This window comes from Aulostomus chinensis, chromosome 3, assembly GCF_037954235.1.
Source record: "Aulostomus chinensis isolate RoL2024-O1b breed Wild chromosome 3, RoL_Achi_v1.0, whole genome shotgun sequence".
In the NCBI taxonomy this organism is placed as follows: Eukaryota; Metazoa; Chordata; class Actinopteri; order Syngnathiformes; family Aulostomidae; genus Aulostomus; species Aulostomus chinensis.
In genome coordinates this window covers 20,259,706-20,280,222 of record NC_141322.1, presented here as the reverse complement: position 1 = coordinate 20,280,222, position 20,517 = coordinate 20,259,706, and the positions used below count along the sequence as shown (strand labels likewise).

The following is a 20,517-nucleotide window of genomic DNA, read 5'->3' as shown; positions in this document are numbered from 1 at the left end:
TGAAGAGAGAAGCCCATGTTGAATGTCTTATCTTCAGAGAAGTTAATAATCACAACCCTGAAATGTGATGAGACCATAACGTAGAGTTATGGTGGTGGGAAGAGGCTACACTTAGAACTCTGCCTCCAGTGAGACATTCATTGATTTATAAAAAGACAGATTTGACCCGTATTACTCTGACTTCCTATACACAGCCGCGTTGACTACAGTAGATAACACAATAATGTATAACCACTGGAATACTGCAGATAGCTCAATGGTGATTACTGTGAGAGGACAAACCAGATTGATGTTAGATGGTTTCAAAAAAAAAAAAAAAAGAGGTAATGAACTCGAAACGAGCTGAATGGCAACTTTGTATGCTGCTTTCCTGTAAATATTCTGCTGACATTTTAGACAAACTAAGGAGGCTGAACCTAAATCCGGGCATCGCTGTTTTAAGTGAGCAGCTTTTTGGGTGTGTGACTCACTTGTGAGCAATCTAAACTGGCCATCTGTCAGTTTGTAGAACAGAGGTGGATTTTCATTTTATCTCAACTCTTTCAGGAGGTGGGAAATCACAAGAGTTTCAACAAAACTGGAGAAAGCATGTAAGAAGGCTCGAAATACAGTATAGTTGACACCTGGAATAAAATGGATAGGGCTGTCAGGTGGTGAAAACAATGTTCGTTAGTAACCTAAATTTTGGTAAATGTGTGAATAAATGAATGAGTTTAGTGGTGGAAATCTTATTTTCCATCTTTCACAACACTTTTCATGGTTCATAGGCAATGATGGCTCGCAAATCTGAACCAAATATGACCTACAGAGCACCGCGGGCCACAATGTGACAGTCGGTAACCAAAAAGTCTGCTTCCTTCAAAACAATTGAGTTTTGTGTTCAATGATGTTTCCTCTTTTAATTTTCCGGAGGATTAGACACTAGTCCAGGCGTATTTCTGCCCACCACTGGTTACTCGCAGCTCTCCATTTACAAGCTAAATTAACAGGCGTTCAGTTCTTTTAGTGCCTCCGTTCCATCGATCAAAATGAATCAGCTATTTTGCCAAGATATAACAATAATAATTTAAAAAAAAAAACTCCTTCACCTTTCAAAACCTCTGTTTTTAATCAATACTGGGATTCTTCAGGGGGTCAGATGGAGGTTGTAAACATACTGAGGTGACACTGACGCAGCAGACTGGATCCACTTTTCTGGCTCTGCCGCTGTTGCCGTGAGTCATGATCAGCAGGGTCATGGGCGTGTATGACCAGTCACAAAGGGGCTCCGCACTCATCGGCTGCAGGTTGAATGTGGATTGTACACATACGTACATTTCAAGTTGGGCTTTTATTTACAAAGAAATCACTATTCAGAGCTGAGTGTCGGCACACTCATGCTGTATAAGTCTGAGGAGCGCTTTGGTGGATACAATTTTTGTAGCTTGATGTGAATGCACAGTGAGGATCCTACATGCTGGTTTATAAATGAAGACCCCGGACTGCCCGCCTGGTTTATTCCTAGAACTCTCTCGGCCTCGTGATCCGTCCAGTGAAATGCGTTCACTTTTGTGTTGTGGTCAAATAAATAGGTAGTCAAGAGTAGACTCGTCCAGCTGAGTGGAAGACAGTGTTTAAATCTGACATCTTCTTCTTCTTTTGTTTTTCACCCCAAACACTTGAATTTCAAACACAACGTGCAGGAGAACCGAACAGTGAAAAAAACAGATTTTAACCTTGTTACAATAAACATATGTCAGTTGAGATAGAAGAATTACATAACCCCCCCCCTTTTTTTTGAAAGGAGAAATCTTAACCCAGACATATTTCATTGCGCAATAAGTGAATGACCTAATAGCCCGCACTCCACCCCGCCATTCAAGATCCGGCCTTCACTTCCAGCCCATGTCTACAGGAGAGGGTGGAGACAAAGACAAACAGTCCATTTGTCTCAGCCCTTAAACACAATGTGTCTCAGTAAATGCCTTCAAACACAAAAGGCCATTAATAATTAGCTCCTGAATTCCTTCATGTACAGTACATTTCCTGCTGAGTTCTACAACTGTAACATATTCAATGAGTTGATTGCCTTTTCAAAAAATAAATATGTGAAATGTGGACACATTGAGGCACCAAGTAAACAGAAAAAAGAGTAGTTTAGACGAGTCATTCACTTTCGAGTGAAAATACTAAGTTACTTTTTTTTCAACGGAGAGTTGTAAATATGTTTACTGTCTCAACATTTGTCTGTGTACCGTAGCCGCTGATTCTAGGTTGTCTTGCTGAGCTCTGAGCAGTAGGCATCTGATAAGAATGGCGCCACGGCTGTCTCAGAGGCTGAGCCCTATCTTTAATCAGGGGTCATTGTGTTCCACACAGCAGCCCCGAACACATAAAAGCAGGTAGAGGAAGTGCTAAATCATACAGGCATCGGGGTCTAATTGGCCACCAGAATGAGCTCTAGCAAAAATATTGTTTTCCCTTCACGCTATCTGCTTCCATCTTGCGGACTTTCATAGAAACTGTGGCTTCCTGTTCTTGGGTGTTGGCCGCTACATAAGTACAACATCCCCTAGTCTGTAAAAATAATCTCCAGGACCTTGTGAAGAAAAAAAAAAAAAGAAGGGACAGAAATACATTCTGTCCCGAGAGGAAGAGCTTCCCTACAGTTTTTAAAAGAAATCCCTCTTAAATACGGCGAAGGGCCGAAATGTCTAAACTCTCACTACCACACTCCTTCAACTGACTCGTGTTGACTTAACTGAACACACTTGGTCTGAAGAAGGATTCTGCCAAAGTGTTGTGTGTCAGAGGTGGGCAATACGGCCAAAAAAATCTCCCCAGGGTTTATGATATTTCATATCAACGGTAATGGTACACATGCAGCACCGTACAGTACAGTCCACTTATTGTTGCGTAGATTGAATGAATTAGGTTTCCCTTCCTGCCCTCTATTTGAAATTTCACTCTTCCTCCTCTGCCAAAATTCAGTTACCTTGCAATGGACTCAAGTTGTGCAAAAATTAGCTCGGTATGCAATTACAAGTGCTAACGAAAGACGCTGAGGGCACCTTAAGTTCTGACCAACTGTGTAAAGAAGCCACAAAGGTAATCTAATCTGGCTATGATATTACCATTTTAAACTGCTGCTATTTATTTATTTATTCATTTTACTTTTTATTTTGTAATTTCAAGCCTAATTTGGACGTTTTCTGTTCTCCACATACATTTGTGCTATACACAGCACTGCGTCGGGAGTTTTGGTGGTGTCATCACACCCAACATGTCACTGTCCGCCTGTTGTCGGCCTCACAGCACAGCTGCTCCTCTGTGACACATAATGCAGGTGATTGGAGATGCAGCAGCAGGTGAGCGGCTCGCTGGGTTTCATCTAACAGCTGTAGACCGGAATATCCGTCTGCACTTACGTCCACAAAATAATTAGCTCGACTCAGACAGGTGGGACTAACCAGGGTCGATGACTCCACCGTTTTTCCGACTGAGAAATTCTGTGTTTAAATACCCACCACACGCCGGCCGTAAATATCACTGAGTTGCTCTGGTCATGACATTTAAGACCCAATTATTGAAGTGGAGCTGCAACTCACACAGTGAGGGGTGGTTCTGTCATGATGGATCATATTCTCCACAGAGTTGATATATTAAAGTAAGTATTGACTAACTGGATAATCTCAGTGTTGTGCTTTGAAAAACTAATTGAAACAAACTGCGATGGAGACAAAAAAAAAAAATCATTGGAAAAAAAATAAAATAAATCTAGAATCTCTGGTCAGACCGGAGTGGAGCTGTGCACGCGCACACACACACACACACACACACACACACACACACAACACCTCTGGACTCCTAAAATGTACCACATCCAAAAAAAAGAAAAAATCAAATTTAAAAAATTGAATACAAGTATTTGCATAAAATGGAGAGCATTTATCAGCAGATAGATATAGTGACTCCTTAACGGGCTGAACATCTAGTTCTTATTTATCAAAGTCAGATAAATAAAAATGTCTGGGCAGTTTTTTTTTTAATAGCTTTAAATCATTTTAGACAAAACTCCACAAAAGAAATGAAACTGTATTTTTTAAAAATCACGACTGAGGCAAAACTAAGCTCAAGGGAACATTTCACGCATCGCAGAGAACTACATTTGAATGGGAATATTATTCTAATACCATAGAAGGTAAGTATGATGATGACAAATACATAATTCCATACATGTGGTAAACTGTGATTTAATTAAACTGTGAGACCTGTTAAAGCTAAGAACATTATGTAAAGAATTATTGAAGACAATCTACTGCATATGCCCAGTAGAACACTAATATTTCAACCACAGTCTGTCTGTTGATATTTTAATAAAGCAGCTGCTCAGACAAACTTTACTCTCTTTGACAAACACTCCTCTCTAATCACAGCCTTTTTAGCTTCATCTCCAATGAGTCCTACATTTTCTTGTTCATGTGGAGGATATTTTATAACACACGTCCCTCTAATGTCCTGAATTCACCACAGGATTACCAACCTTATGTTTCTGTGACTAATGAATAACTTTAAGATGTGAGGATTAAACACAAGAGAAGTAAATGAAGGAAGCAAAAACTTTTCCTCACAGTCTTCCCACTTATTAAGAAAAAAAAAGAGGCTTTTTCCACATCGTATTAAAATAAAATATTATTATCTCTGGATTCGCCATCCCTGTGTTTCTGTTTATATTGACACCTATCCAACATTTCATCCATATAAGGAAACCTTCTGTTAATTTTTAACAGGAAAGAAAGGTGAGCACCTCATGGAGCAGAACAGATCTCCTTTGTAGCGCCGCAACGTGAAACACTGATTAGTCACACTACATTACTCCGCTTTGTCCAAGGGCAACTGTTTCATATCAGCTTACTGTTGGAAGCACAACTGCTAACCTCAGCACTCATAAATATCCTACAGCTGGCCCTGTGACACTTTTAATATCAGAAATACAGGATCTAAACACAGTGTAAAGTAAATGCAAAGAACACCAGTTTGGGCTGGCGCTAAAATCTTCAAAGCAGTTTGATATTAACCCTGACTGGTATACAGTACTGAATCTCTAGGTGTCTCATTTAGCTGAGCAGCCACTCCTGACTGAAGTGTAAGGAGACTAATCGGGAGTGTAGCGACTCCAGTCCACTAGGCGGCAGTAGCACTGTAGCTCTGACATAGCTAGCAAACCACTAGTAAGCACAAAATAAGGAAAAGCGGCGAGGATCACCCTCGTCTCCTTCAAATCCGCAATACTGCTACATCCGCACCAAATCCGTCAGTTGCGGCAAAGGACAAGACTGAAATAATTTATTATCTTATAAATGTATTATATATTATCATATATTAACATAATGCACAGTGTATGAGAAACTATTTTAACCAATATACATTCTAATTGTAAAAACGCTAAAAAAAATGCTAGCAGCAATGTAAAGTAGTCTAAATATGCCAACCTGCTAACTCCAACAATGTTAACAAGCTAACATGTTGCGAGTATTTTCACCATTTACAGTATAAGTTGTTAGCATGCTAACATTTGCATTCATTTAGTGAGAATTTGGTCACATAAGTGGACAAGGTGAAATTTTTGAAAGACGACTGCCAGAAGTTATCACCACAGATATTTCAGTGCATCAATGTGGGCAAGATAAATGTATGTACACAAAATTAAATAGAAATAAATGCCTGATAAATAACTCATTAATGGGCACTGACATCTCTAAGCCATGTTGATAATTTGCTAAACCTAAAGATAGCAAACCAGTTGTGTCATCATTCTCACATTATCTAGCCAGCGACCAGATACGAAAGGCACGGGTGGGGGTCAGCGGCTGCCAGAGGGCGCCTAATCCCCAAGGCTGAGGAACGCAAGGTTGGGAGGATGACTTGACTTGAGGTCACTATCTGGCAGCCTCCCTCTTACCTGCCTGTCAGCACAGGTCACCACTAAGCAGACCATTAGCCACAGTCAGCAGAGAAAGGTGAAAGATCTACACCCACATCTTAACGCCTAAATTTTTGCTTACGGCATTGGCAGATGATTTTACTTACGGCAAGCAAAAATATTCTCAACTGGGTGTTTTTAACAGCTTCTATTTTTACAGCTTGAAAGTGGGAGTATGTGTGCTTATATGTGGATGCATGTGTTACTCAGTCAGTAAACACAAGTACCCCCAAAACCGCCAATTAGGCTCCAAGTCACAGGACAACACATGACCACATCCTCAGAGGAGTGTTGAGCTAAGCACAACTAGCAGCCATTTTAAATTCTGCCTTAATCCAATCTGTGTCTCACCCTCCGCACTAACCTCATAGCATGCATGTGCAAATCCCCTGCTCCGAACAGCGATGTGGCCAGCATTTACAAAGATGGATGAGGTGGAAACTTCAGAAAAGGAGGGAAGAGAGGATGGAGCTCCAGATTTATACCCGAAGAGAGGTAAATTTTGGTCTGTTAAATCCTCCCCCAAATTCTTTGGTCACACTTGCTCATACACACCATGCACATCCAGCTTAATGTAACCCAAAACTATGAGGAAGGGTGATGATGACATAGCACAATGGCTGAGATTGTGTGAAAGGCGCACATTGATGGAGGTCGTCCTTTGACCTCTGAATTTTAAACCATTTTTCTAAAGAAGCTAAAAGAACAACTGATCTATTCGTGCTTTATCAAACTGCGCAGCAAAGTTGTTTTTATCAATTCATTTGAGAATTGGCAGAACACTGAACAAATGTAACAGGATTTTAGGTGAAACAAGTGATTTGTTTTACAACAAAATGGCAGGGAAGAAAAGAAACGTGTTCACATTAAGTAAATTGGGACATTCTTCGCGCTTTCTCTTTTTTTGCTTCTTCCATAAACATCCTCTTCTTTTTTCCATCAGACATTCTTGATTCTTGAACTGAGAATTCCTAGTTAGCTTCAAGTACCTGAAAGCAGCACAGGAAGCTAGCAGGAGGTTCATGTCGGGTCAGCTCAAATGAAAGATGCAATATTTTCCTTTTTTAGAAGTCAAGCTCACCATCAACACTGAATTCAAAACTTGAGACTAAAAATGTTGCATAAAACAGAAAATATCAATTGAAGAGCTTATCATTTGTCAAATATTAAAAAAAAACAACAACTTTGGACTGTCACACATTTTAGAGAGCTTCTACCCCAATAATTTCATGATTCATCTCTATTATTTATTACCCCTCATAGGTATATGAGCTCCTGTGTAAATGAGTCATGAATCCCGAGAAGACAGAGGATGACAGGTCTGAATGATCTTCCCTCCAACCTCTTCTGAGAGAATGATGAGCTGCTTCACCCTAAATTAACGTAGAGATGTCTTTGAGCTTCAAGACAGGTAATTGTAGAGGTTGATCTGAACGGATAGTAAAATGAAACGGTTACATTTTTAGACTTATTTTAGCAATAGTACATTTCAGCAATAATAATAGTGATGAACTTGAGTGAGGCTTAATTCTAAAATTTAAATCCATAGAGTTTGTATTTTTTTTAACTAAACCCACAAAGATTTGAGCCACTCAGAGCTAGTTCCACCTCTAAGCTCAGGTTGCCGCCCCCCCACCGCCGCTTTAATGGCCATTACTCTTCTATGTTGCAGTTGTTCTGCAAGCTAAGCAGGGACTACAATGGCCACATGTTTACACAGCAAGTGTCCTTACGATTTAGAATCCGGACAGAAATCAATAGTTAGCAGTGTAATTCAGTAGAGATAGTCGCAAAGGATAAACGGTCTAACAAGCGCAGGGATGTCAGTGATCTAGAAGTGATGCCACCAATTCCACAAATTGATTCTACACAGTTTCAACTCAGCAGAGTTCAGGTCGGAGTACAGCTTGATGCTAACACACCATCATCCGTGAAACATTGTTTTATAATTCAAGTAAGCGCATTAACATCTTCCCACATCATGCGGTTATCCACTATAGTAAGCTTCTCATTTCTGGGGGGGATATGTACTCACTGCAAACTACGCCATTGTAACTGAATTTTAAAATGTGCTGAGCTTCTACCGAGCTCATCACCATAACCACATTAGAGAGGAAAGCAGGCAATCTCAACAATACCATGATGGGATACTTGGGTTGATATTAATTACGTTGACACAACACAACAAACATACTCAACACATCAATCTGGACTAAACGGGTAAACCTAGCAGTATATCATAGCAGCTTTGGGGCCTGACTTGTGAATCCTTGTGGAACAGGCCCAGAATATTGTTCTCAGGACATACTGATGTGACAGCAAAAACTGCACTGATGCACTATTAGCTCAGGGCTCGGGAACTCCTAATTTATTTCCATCCTTAATACATTTACCTCATCTGGAGAAAGGGAAGATTGCTAGAGGCAGTGGGAAGTAAGATGATTTGGAGCTCAATTCTGTTAAATTGGTTGCTGCCAGCGTGATACATCACGGAGAATTAAGATGCCTCTCCCCAAGCACAGAACTTCGGCAGCCATATTGGCACATCTGTCAAGGGCCCAACCCCTGACAGAGACAAATGGACCAATTCTGGCACCGGAAGAGTGATCCAAACAGCTCGCAATAACCTGGGTGAATAATGAGTCAGCACAGGTCCTAGCAAAATTAATTTTTAATAATTAGTCATTTTGAAGAAACTATTTGTTGATACCCCACAACAGTGAGGAATACAGACAATGATGCTTCCTAATGGCTACAGAACAGCCTGTGACAGGTGGATCTTTCCCTGGTCTCCCAGGAGGAGGAAAAATAAACAAGTCCAGAGATCCCTGGGGCTACAGGAGACAGCAGGGGGACGCTGCAGCACCTCAAAGTTCACTACTGCTACTAATAATGAAAGTAACATAGTTAAGGCACAAAAAAAGGGAGACTGTAATAGTAAAGAGCAACACATGCCAGCATGTCATTTAATAGCCTTAGCACAGAACGAATGAAGCACAAAGAGTGAAGTGCTAATCAGGGTGGGGTAGCAGGGATGTAGTCAGAGCACTGGGAGGAAATAAGACATTTTCCTTGAGGGTCGCCTCATGTCAATTACAGCTGGGCTATAAATCGATTAATTTAATTCATTTGGGGTTCTTTGTTCAGGACAGTTTTTAAGAATGAATACAGCAATGAGATGCTACCGCTACCGCCTGTGCTGAGGTGGCTCCCATAGTTTCTAGTAACCCTGAAAAACATCAACGTGGCAGCATGCACTCGACGTGAAGAGTTCATTCACAAAATATCTCAGAGGCATGCAGCTGGATGGGAGAAACATTGCTGAAAAATCAAATAACATTAGTAGGATCATTTTTCCATAGAATCCCATATGACAGGAATGGGCCTACTTAAGAGGCTCATGTATTTCATAATGCTGACCAAATGATGCCCACATGTACAGTTCAGTCTCTTTGTAGTTTGTTTAGTCAGTGACATCTCAAACATTATTCAGGAAAACAGATCGTTGGTTCGTTCTCACTAAGGTCATGTTCACACCGAAAGGTCCGTTTTCTGATTCGAACTGAAGTGAGAACGATACGTTGTTGCAATTTCTCAACTGGTCCGGTTCGCTTTCACAAAGCCTAAACTCAAAAGGTCCAAAAATTGCCATGTGGCAGCAAAGCCATTCGTGCCTATACAGTTAAGGCAGGTAGACTACAAATCCCTCACAGTTTTTACTGTACATCATGGAGCATTGTCTGCTCATTTTCATGTTGGTGCTGATCTGGACTGCATATCAGCAGACTTAACGGACTGCGCACATCGCAGAAGCTCTGCAATCAGACGGTCGAATCACAGAAGACAACAGGCAATAATGAGAGCCTACCTTGATTTTTTTTGTCCTTTGCCATACAAGCGTGACCAGTGAGGTAAGTGGACAATAAAAAGCTCGCAATCACATACATGTTAAAAATCACAAAGTTGGCTCATCATACAAACAGAAGGTAACGTGTAAAACGGCACGCTTTCTATGATCGGTGCAGATGGAGTTCACACCAGACCAGGACCACCCCTACCAGGCGGACCGGAGAGCGGCTGACTGATCCGCACCAGCGTTCACACCAACCAAAACGAACCGTACCAGGGAGGTTAACGCTCCAGGGTTCAGTTCAACTGGCTGCAGTGAACGTGACCTAAGACAAAAAAAAAAACTCAAAATATTAAACAAATTTCACAATAATAATTTCCATTGCTTGTCTTAAAGCGGTGAAGAGGAAACATCAATTGCAATGATATTTCATCATTGCATTTTTTTCTTTCGTACAGAAAAGCAGTGATGCTGATGATCGCTGATGGCAATCCAAACAAATAAACAAAGTCTATGGGAGCATTCCAGGAGTTTCTATTAAATTCTTCCTTATCAGCTGCAATCCAAAAAACAGAGGTATTTAGTCAGAGGGAAAAGCTGTTTCTCGTTCTCTTCATGGAAGCCTGTTTCGAATGCCCCATGCGTTACTCTCCATGCATGCATAGAGAGTAACACCCCCCCCCCCCCCGGTGAGGCAATATATTCGCAGAGCTTTGCTTTAAAGTCAAGTGCTTCTCATACATGGAGGTCTAGCGGGAGTAGTCCTCTTCTCGATTCATTACCTCCAGGAGGCAGAGCTCCTTCTGTCGGGCACCATGACAACATGGCATTGCTCTTTTCCCTCCGGGGGGGGGGGGGGGGGGGGGGGTGTCAAGCCACAAGAGACAAAGTGCATAGCTTTCACAAACACCCAGGTTAAGGTTACATGAATCCTCCGTTTTAAAATGTTCAATCCAACTAGACCAACTGGGATGGATAACAACATCCACAAACTGAATCTGGAATTTTGTGTCTATATAAAGATTTATCAAGTGTGCTGCTGCGAGTAACTCGGCGATTGACAAGTTTATTTTAGAAAGCATGGATGGAGACACTTTAGCTACTCTAAACTGAGAATTTAAAAGAACAAGAGAAGTAGTGAAAATTTACAAAATGAGGCAAAAGAAAAAACGCACAAGGATGTAGAACTGAAGGTTCATTCCAAGCCAAAACAAACAACCCTGGCAAGCAAAAACAACGAGTTACCTAATCTTGTTTTGTATCCCCTGAAGTACTAATTAAGTTGGATCAACATAGTAATTGATTGAAAATGACACTTCATTTTCTTCATTATGTGAGACATGAATAGAAAGATTGCTAATGATCACAAACCGAAAAAAAGTAGAACAAAAACAGTGTGGCTGAAGGGAAATATAATCCACGTCTATCAGCTGCTGGTCGAAGAGGCTTGAATCCGTGACAGGCGGGAGGCGCTAGATGCATAAAAAGAAAGTTATAAACTAGATGCAGTGCTTTCAATTAACAGCCATTTTAGTCATTTCACTGTGACCTCGTCAATCTTTTCACTTTTTTTAACGTTCACTCCCTCATTTCAGTTTTAAACGGCACACAACTTGATCCAGGGACCTGTCACAATCTCAAGAATACAGGCTTTTTTGTCTATTTTTGGACAGGATCGAGTATAATGCTACAATAAATGAATATTAAGGTAAACCCCCCCCCCCCCAACTGTTGTGCTGTAATTAAACCGTTGCAATAAATCCACAAGAATGCACAAGCTAAAAGTAAACTACCGCCTATAACAGCTCAACATAAAACTACAGATAAAAGGAAGCCAGGGAAACTTAACAGAGAGGATGTAAAACCTGCAGAGATATAAAAAGGTGATTGGGGGGAAAAAATGATGCATTGTCCTGTTCCAGTGGGAGTCTTACAGTGAGTATGATATCATCTCTCTTATTAAAAAAACATGCAGGTGCACGCATGTGCACACCACACACACACACACACACACACACACACACGTATTAAATACGTTTTAATCAAACTTCAGGGTGTGGGTTTAAAAGCTACTTATGCTGAGGTTCATGGCCGGAGCACAAAAGAGGAAGAAGAAGAAGATGTGTGATGGAGAGATAAGAGCTGGCTGCCTCTTTCTCCAGTGTGTAAGACTAATGTGTACCATACTTAGCACTCTGTTATTATGAGAAATATGGAATGTATCAACTGGTTCAAATTGATATTGTTAAAAACTTTTATTTTCTAGCTATGAATACTTGTCTAACGCGATGTAAGTTCAGCAATGCGTTTTGTAGTTGGCAGGGATGATAATTAATATGTTATTAACACCATTCTTATGTCAATTTGCTGAGAATGAAACCCAGCAACTGTAACGCAAGTTCAGATATGCCTTTTTTTGGGGGGGGGGGGGTGTTATTTTTTGTTTCAACATTTAGAGCAACATTTTTGTGCCAAGACCTTGTCAACTTTTACAGAGGTGTGATAGAAAAGCTTCTGGCTGGAAACAAACTGGCAGGCGATGTGGCCGGTCCTGGACAGGAAAGCTCTGCAGCGGGTGAGGTGAGGTGCCAGCGCCGAGCCTGGGGGACACTTACGACAACACCCGGCCCGGCCACAGCATGCTCACCCTGCTGCTGTCTGGCAAGCCATCCTCAAGTATCTGCTGCTGTACCACAGCCCCTCCCCGTCTGTAAAACTCCTCAACTCCCCACTCAAATATATATTAAAAATTTTTTTTTTATGATATCACATTTATTAATCCACCTACCAACTTAATCTTGTCATCTTGAATTTTAAAAGAGATTCTCTTCCAACGCTCTGCTTTCTCAACCTGATATTGTTCTTCAAACGGCTCTCATGCAGGAAAGCCTGTAGACAGTGAGGGGTCTGGAGAGTCGGTGTGAAACAATGGGTCCCGTGCTGCTCTATTATGTACGTGTGTGTGTGTGTGTGTGTGTGTGTGTATTTAGTTCATTGTGCACAAGCCTGTTTTGCAGGAGTACCTTCCAGCTTCAGGCTAACCCAACTGTGTGCATTTCCTTTACACTCACTTGCACAGAGCAAATGCCCTTAATAACCATTTAGCTGCTAAGGCACGCTTGTCTGTCGCCCATTCACAGCCTTAGCCACTAATTACCTTTCCAAAGCTGTGGACATTTCTGTGTTCACTCAATGCTTCCCTTTTTCTCTGTACAATCAGCCAGCTGCCTCGACTGGTAGGAATTAGAGCTGCTGAGCGTACCGGCTTGAAATCAACGTCCAAAACCCAAACCGTCATCACCCAGGTCCTCCGCTACCCTGAACGTAATCAGATGTTTACCAGCCAGCATCGTGTTTAGGGTATACACACACACACACACACACACACACACACACACACAAAACTGTTCATACTCGTTGCAATAACACGATGCAGACTTGTTTTCCACAGCAGCTCAAAAATATAAAAAGTTGAACAGCCTGCATACTCTGCTAGTGTACGCAGAGATTAGGAACACAGAATGTACACAAATAGAAAACAAATGGTTCTAAAATTTGAAAAGAAGCTGTTGCACAGGCCTTAGGCGTTCAGTATTAAATAAGACAGGTTGAATCATGACATGTGATCTGAACTGGTCTCACTGAGGTGTGTAAAGGGTCTGGCGACAGGGTCCAAGGCAGAAAACGTAGATAAATCAGGGAAAGTGACAATAAAAAAAAAATGTCATCAACTTTCTTTTTCTTGAGTAAAGGCTCTACCGTTTTGTCACACACACACACACACATACAGTGTGGACAGTGGACACAGAGACCCAAGTGAAACAAACAACTACTAGAGTCAACCACTCACCTCTCCTTACCGTGAGAGCTGGTTGAGTAAGAAGCCAGTGAAAGTCAGTTATCAAACCCCCTGTTACCAAAGATGAACGACATTTTCAGAGTCTGAGTTTGTTGCTGCAAAACCACTTGAAATCTCATTTTTTTAAGCTGTGTGTTTTTAAATATATGTTTATGCTTCCGGGAAAGTTTGTGCTTATGTGTGCGGGTTTTTTTGAATCCTACATTATATTTACACTCTACTTTTATCCAATCTGGTCTATTTCTAATGCCTTGTGAAGCAATTTGCAGTATTTGTTTAAGTGCTAGATTAAAACATGTATTAAAAAAAACAAAAAAAACCCAACAACAACATAAAAGCATGGGCCAAGGAAGAACTCACTAAAATTGGAGGCACGTTCACTCGTTTCTCCTGCAGCCAGGCGTCACATCTAAAGTCCGCACCTCAGGCATTTCTTAATATAAATTCTGTAAAATTAATTTACAACTTTTTAAGGTTCAGCAGCAACCCGGTTTCAATTTCACTGTCCTAATCGATGAACCACTTAAAACAAAAGCTGTCTGCCTGTAACGGTTCAGCTTAGTTCGCCACAAATCTTAAAATGTGTCACATTCTTGTAATGTAGTCGTTGGCTGAGAGACTGCAGCCTCCCCTCGTCTCTGCGCCGGCAGCACAGGGAGGGGGACAGAGGACAGGAAGAAGTACTGATAGCGACTGATGTCTTCCCTTCTTCTTTCCCCCTAAACTTCTCTCAGTATTTTGATGTAGGAAATATTTATTTTACCCGACATTTTAAGATTTGTTTCCCAGTGACATTTCGGCGTATATACAGATTTTGATGTTGCAAACTTGACTGCTGATGCTTCAGAAACTGTTAAGTTATATTTCCCATTCCATTTCTGAATAGATGATGAATACTTCCTGATTGAACTCCTTAAACTTCTATTCACCAACCGCATGACTGAACTCTTTCTGATGATGATTAAAAAATGTGTATTACCGGTAAGTCTTTAATCATAGCAAATTCTGAAACCTTCATATGGAAAACACTACATTTTGGAAAAACTAGAGTAAAATCAGAATCTAATTTAACTAATTTGATGATATCACCAGGGTTATTGGAGTTTATAATCTAATAACAGTCTTCATGATTCCTCTTGCTACTTTAACTCAAAAATCTAACAACATGCAATAATAATAGTAGTTCAAATCAAAGTTTACAGCTTAAAAAGTCACTGATAACCATATGGTTGACATTTTCTATGAATACCCATATTCTATGATTAGGTCAATTTTTGCTCTTAGATGCATCCAGAAAAACAGTAGCATATTAAATTGGTGATTAAGATTCCTCTTAATTTACCCCCCCCACCCCACCCCCCACCCCCACACACACACACAGGACAGAGCAAAAGCAATCATGCTTGGATAGTCAAAGCAGACACACTCACTTCCCCTCACGACACAACTGGGAGAGAGAGAGAGAGAGCGAGAGAGAGAGAGAGAGAGAGAGAGAGAGACAGAGAAAGATAGAGCGAGATGAAGACCAGTGTCAGAAGTGACATGAATACCAAGCAAACATGAGCTAAAAGTGGGCCCACTCCCTTTTTTATTTTATTATTTGCTTAAATTTCTTGCCAAAAAAACCCCAAAGTGGACAAAAACATGGGAATTGCAGGCTTGGCAAATGCTCCCGATAGAAGACAAAATATTCCCTCAGAGTAATAATTTTCAGAGCTGTGATGCACTCAAAACACAGTAGGACCGAGTTAGTTATTTTCCTCGGTCCTGTTGTTGGACCTTGGAACCTGTAAACACAATTTTACTGACTATTCCTCTATTCCAGGGCCCCGTCCAGTTAGGTGCCCTTTATCAAAGCACATAACCCTTATTTCCCACTGGACGGCTATGTTTGCACTGGGGGTCCCAGGTCTCAGATGTGAAAGTGTATAGCTGAATATGAAGCAGTTCTTTGAAAGGACGTGTGTGTGTGTGTGTGTGTTTTTGTAGAACCGTTCCACGCTATAAATGCATCTCTTGGTCTGTTTCCCTCAGTGTAAACATATTAAAAAGCCCCCACACTATTGAATAAATATTAATTTGGAGCTTTTACTTTATGATGATTTTTTTTCATCTGTACCCTTTCATGATATCTACTTATGGATTTTTTTTTTAGAAGGTAACTGCCAGAAACCTGAAAAAAAAATTGGAAACAGTATATTAAGATATGGCTCTCTCACAAGCTTCACCAAATCCTTGTTTTGCAAAATTTGTTTCTTCCTTCAGATGTTGAACTCGACAGCTTGCTAAAGCTTGTATCGCAGCTGCGGCACATTTCAAGACTAAAAGGACCGAACAGGACTTCCAATTTGCTATTTTTCACTTGGAAAACAAACTATAACGGCCCAAATACACAGAAAGCAAACTCACACAGCCATGAGAAATATTTTAGATGCATAAAACGTGTGTTTCATGAATCCTTCATTAGAGCCAATATCTGAGTGTTCACTTTGGGCTGCAATGTTTATCCATCTATCTAGATTTTTGATGCAGAAGGTAAATAGTTGGGAAAGGGGGCAAGCATAAATGGCTAGAAGCACTTTGTTTGGCTTAAAAAGCCTGTATATTGACAATAATTAGAAGCAGAGTGTTTGTTCCAGGATAATTCAGCGGCTCTGGCAACTACACACAACCAGGACAGGAGTTTCCTTGTAGCTATAGCAGTGAGGATGAAGAATTAATGGTAAAAATGAAGGAGGTTATATAACAGACGAAACAAGAGTCTCGGTGAGGAAGTCGACTCGTACGGAGGGTTCTGGTCCGGCTCACCTGAATAGGACCAGTAGGGATCACCAGCTGCCCTCCTCTCCCTCATTACGCCCGTACAGCCATGATGCCTGGTCTGACCACCTGACACAACTGTAGGAAGAAGAACAGAGACGTGTCAAGTACGAGAGTTGAATAGTGGGATATCCACAAATACCAGCACAATCCTACAGAAGACACTTGTGTTGTAATACTGTAATACTACAGTTTGGGTTTTGGATTTCTCAGGCGTTAACCGTCAGTGTTTGTGTGTGTAGTGTGTGTCATTCATGGATACTCCAAAATTAGGACTGGCCACAAAAAGTCAATAAATACTTGTGTGGAATTGTTCGATACAGAGGTTTTGCTTGGTAACACTTATATAAAGGCTATTTATGGAAAACATGTATGGGTAGGGTGTTTCCTGGCCACTGAAATGTTTGAGGTGTTATTTGGATGGGCTCCATATGGCAGTAGGCACACACACACACACAAGAAAAATCTGCTGGCACTTTTTAAAACTCTTAAAATGTCTTTATTGTGGTACATCTAGGACTTTTCAAACGGCACTCCCGACATGTTCAGCATCAAGCTTTCGTTGGGAAGTCAAAAACAATCCGCTGTGGACTGAAACACCCAGAAGAGAGAAATATCCATGCATTACTTTTGCTTGTATTTTTACTTCCCTCCACCCACTTGACAATCCTACTGTTTCATGACATCATCTCAAACTAAGTCAGTGAAACCGGACGCATCCACGGCTGCAGCAACACTGAGTATGTGTACCAGCAAAAAATCCATTGCTTTTTTGTTTGTTTTGTTTTTTTCCAACAAGCTACCTTCATTTGACCCAAAGCCTTAATGGGTGGTAATCATCATCACCATCATGGATCTGCAGAAAGCAGTTGCCTCCCTACCAGCCCTGCAAATGCATCCTGCCCTCTTACAGTTACCATCAATCAAATCCATTACAGTAGCAGCTGGTCTGCAAAAAATGTAAATGGGCTGGCTGGTCAATATGTTAGTAATATGCATGGGTGTAATAATGTCACAACAGCTTGCCTGCTGAGCTCCTGTATGGAAACTCCTTTAAATAAAACACAGAAAGAGCCCATCTTTGCAAGAGCCATGTCTTCTGGGCACACATTGAACTTGCACAGGCAAAGTGGCCACAAGACACCCAACATTGTCAGCTGAATGCTATGGGTGCAAATTGTCCTTGGGGACAGGTAAAACATATTAAGTCCCCGGACATGCAGTAATCAAACTCTGTAGGGAAAATATATTCTGGGAAATGGATGCAGTGTGTGCCAATGGGAAAGCTGGAGCCATTGTCAGTCAGGTCCAAACCAGGAAGAGCACTTTGTGTTGCTTTAAGAAGCCAAAAACAAGGAAAAGCTGGAGATGCATGGGCTGAAAATCATTGTTGAAGTGACTGATGAGCTTGTTTTGTTGGTTTATTGTCGAGGGTTAAACAAATGTTTTATATACTACCTCACAGACGCTGAATACCAAACACTGTATTCAATTCTGCATGAATAGCACACATCTGTGCCTTTGTATATCCAGTATTAGTCTCACCATAACCCAGTTAGGACTGGGACAGGATGCCAACCTACCAATAAGAGTCAAATACCGGTACTGAAATGATACCACAGCAACAAGCTCAGACATCAGACGTCAGGAAAAGTAATGGAATAATATATAAGCTAACAGTCAGAACGCAACAGAAATGGATTGATTTTCATTTGAAAGATACATCAATGATGCTAATGTTGGTTTCAAATGTTGACTCAGTCTCAGTTTGATAATCTGTAAAAATATTGGACATAAATTACATGAACTTTACTTCAGGCATTATATGATTATAAAATTGACACCAAAGGTAATTAGGTGGATGTGGTTGAGGCAGGTCAAGCCATGGAAAGGAAATTTTGGCTAATAGCAGATGGAACACCGATAGGGATACACGTGGGACTGGAATCAGATGATTTCTAACACGCCCGGCCTGACCAGTGACTGGCAGCATCCCGTTTTTCCAATTCCCAATTGGTCACTTGCTACGGGAATAGCAGCGAGTCTATTTTTGACACAAGATGTTCCCGGTGGAAATTCAGGATCAGTGTGGAAGCTCTTCACTGTAAATAATGAGGACATAAAGCTTGCAATTTGTAAACATGTGAGGCCAAAATAAATCTTGTGGGAGCCACAACAAACACTAAACCTAACAAACACTACAAACTCCATCACTTCATTGAGCTGCCCAGTTTGAGGGAGCTAACTAAGGGAGAGCGGCTAAGGCTTGAAGGCAGAGCTCGGAGCAAGAACTAGCCTGCAGCCTCTCCGATCATGAAGGCTGCATTCAACTGCGTTTGTTCCTTAATAGACAACCAGACACAGCTGGATATGCAGCAACTCATTTGAAGTGGAACTTCATTTGTTCCCATTTCTGCCGTTGGTGAAATGCTGAATCATTATGGAGAAAATAAATGTCTTGATTAGGTTACATTCCTCAATCGCGGAGCTGAGTTACAGACAGGCCAGCTGACAGTTTCACGTTTGGTCAGACATGAAGGATGCACATGCACACACTCACACACACACACCCCGACAGTGTCTACTGCAGCCTCTGTTCTTTACCGTTATACCAGCCATCAATGGCAGAATGCCTCTTTTCAAATTATCATAATTTGCAGATTGAAAGTGTAGAGTGGTAACATGCTTTTTATTATTTCCTGAGAGAAAATGAGGGATAGCGCCTCAGAGAGAAGTGGGAAATACAGCCGTTCTCCGGATGTTCTTATAAAATTAAAATCATTGAGAGGTGTATATTACGTCAACAACGCGCTGCGTGGTAGAATGAAAAAAAGACAACACGTGGAACGAAAGGTCCATGTGAATGACACGCTGGAGAAAATAGTTCCTTCAGGTGATTGTGTTGAGAGGCTGAGTTCAATTCTAAGCTGACGGAGTACCTACAAAAAAAAAAAAAAAACATGCCGTGATTACTCGCCTTACCTCTTTCAGCATAATGTCATGATTTGTATTGCAAGTCTTGTTTGCATCTGCAGGACGAGTGCCTGCAGCAACCAGGGCTGTTGCTCTGCTCCCTGAAAACTGGGAACTGTTTTGAAACACACACACACACACACACACACACACACACACACACACACACACACACACACACACACACCCCTGCTGGCAATGCACTCTTGGCAAGTATTGATAAAATGTGCTAGGTGTGGGAAAAATTATTGATATGGCAATATACAGCGATACTTTTTTCCCCCAATACAATATCAATTTTCCAAATGTGCGGGTAATAAATATAATATGAGCCCGGTACTTCTGCTTCCAGTAGGCATCACAGTACAGCTACGAACCTGCACGCCAGTTCCTGCAGCAGTGAGTGAGGCGGTCAAGGAAGCAGCCAATCAGAAGCAAACGTGGTGGACAAACTTAAAACACCAACTTTTAGGCTGACATTTGACATCTAATGTATAAATACACTGTAACTTGTATTTTCAGCTTTATTATAATTTTTCATTGAACTATGTAGGATATCGCAATATATTGTGATACTATCGTACCAATTCCCAGTCCTTAAATGTAGTATAGTATCACAGCCACATTTCCATGACAGCTAAAGTGTGTGACACTTGTTGGTTCTCTCTAGAGGTTAAACGGATGTTTTCCCAGATTTTTTTTGATTGTCTTAAACCAATTGTTGTCTAGCTTCTTCACATACCAAATAAACACACACGCAATCACATGCAAACACACACACCCATGCCATCTCCAGCCACTTAAGACAATCTCAGCTCTTACTAATAGTTGCATCATTACTGAGGATTAATTAAACTAAGCACTACATCAAGCCAAGACTCTCCTTGCACTTAAAGTAAGCATATTATTGTCTCCACTATAGCATGATCCACTTGCAGAGTGTTTTCCAAATTAAATTAATGGCTTGGAGCGAGGTCACCAAGGCTGAAGGTGTAAAAAGTCATAAATGGCTGCTTGGTTACAATCAGATATCAATTCACAGTGGAATAAAAG

The 20,517-nt window shown here is 41.0% G+C and overlaps 1 protein-coding gene across 1 annotated transcript in view; it reads right to left on the bottom strand.

The window, feature by feature from the left end:
• Positions 1–20,517, bottom strand: part of ca16b (carbonic anhydrase XVI b) — an 88,557-nt gene that overhangs the window by 45,151 nt on the left and 22,889 nt on the right. The window contains exon 2 of the mRNA XM_086199445.1: positions 16,480–16,569. Within this exon, the coding sequence (XP_086055571.1) occupies positions 16,480–16,569 (90 nt within the window). The remainder of the gene's footprint in view (positions 1–16,479; positions 16,570–20,517) is intronic.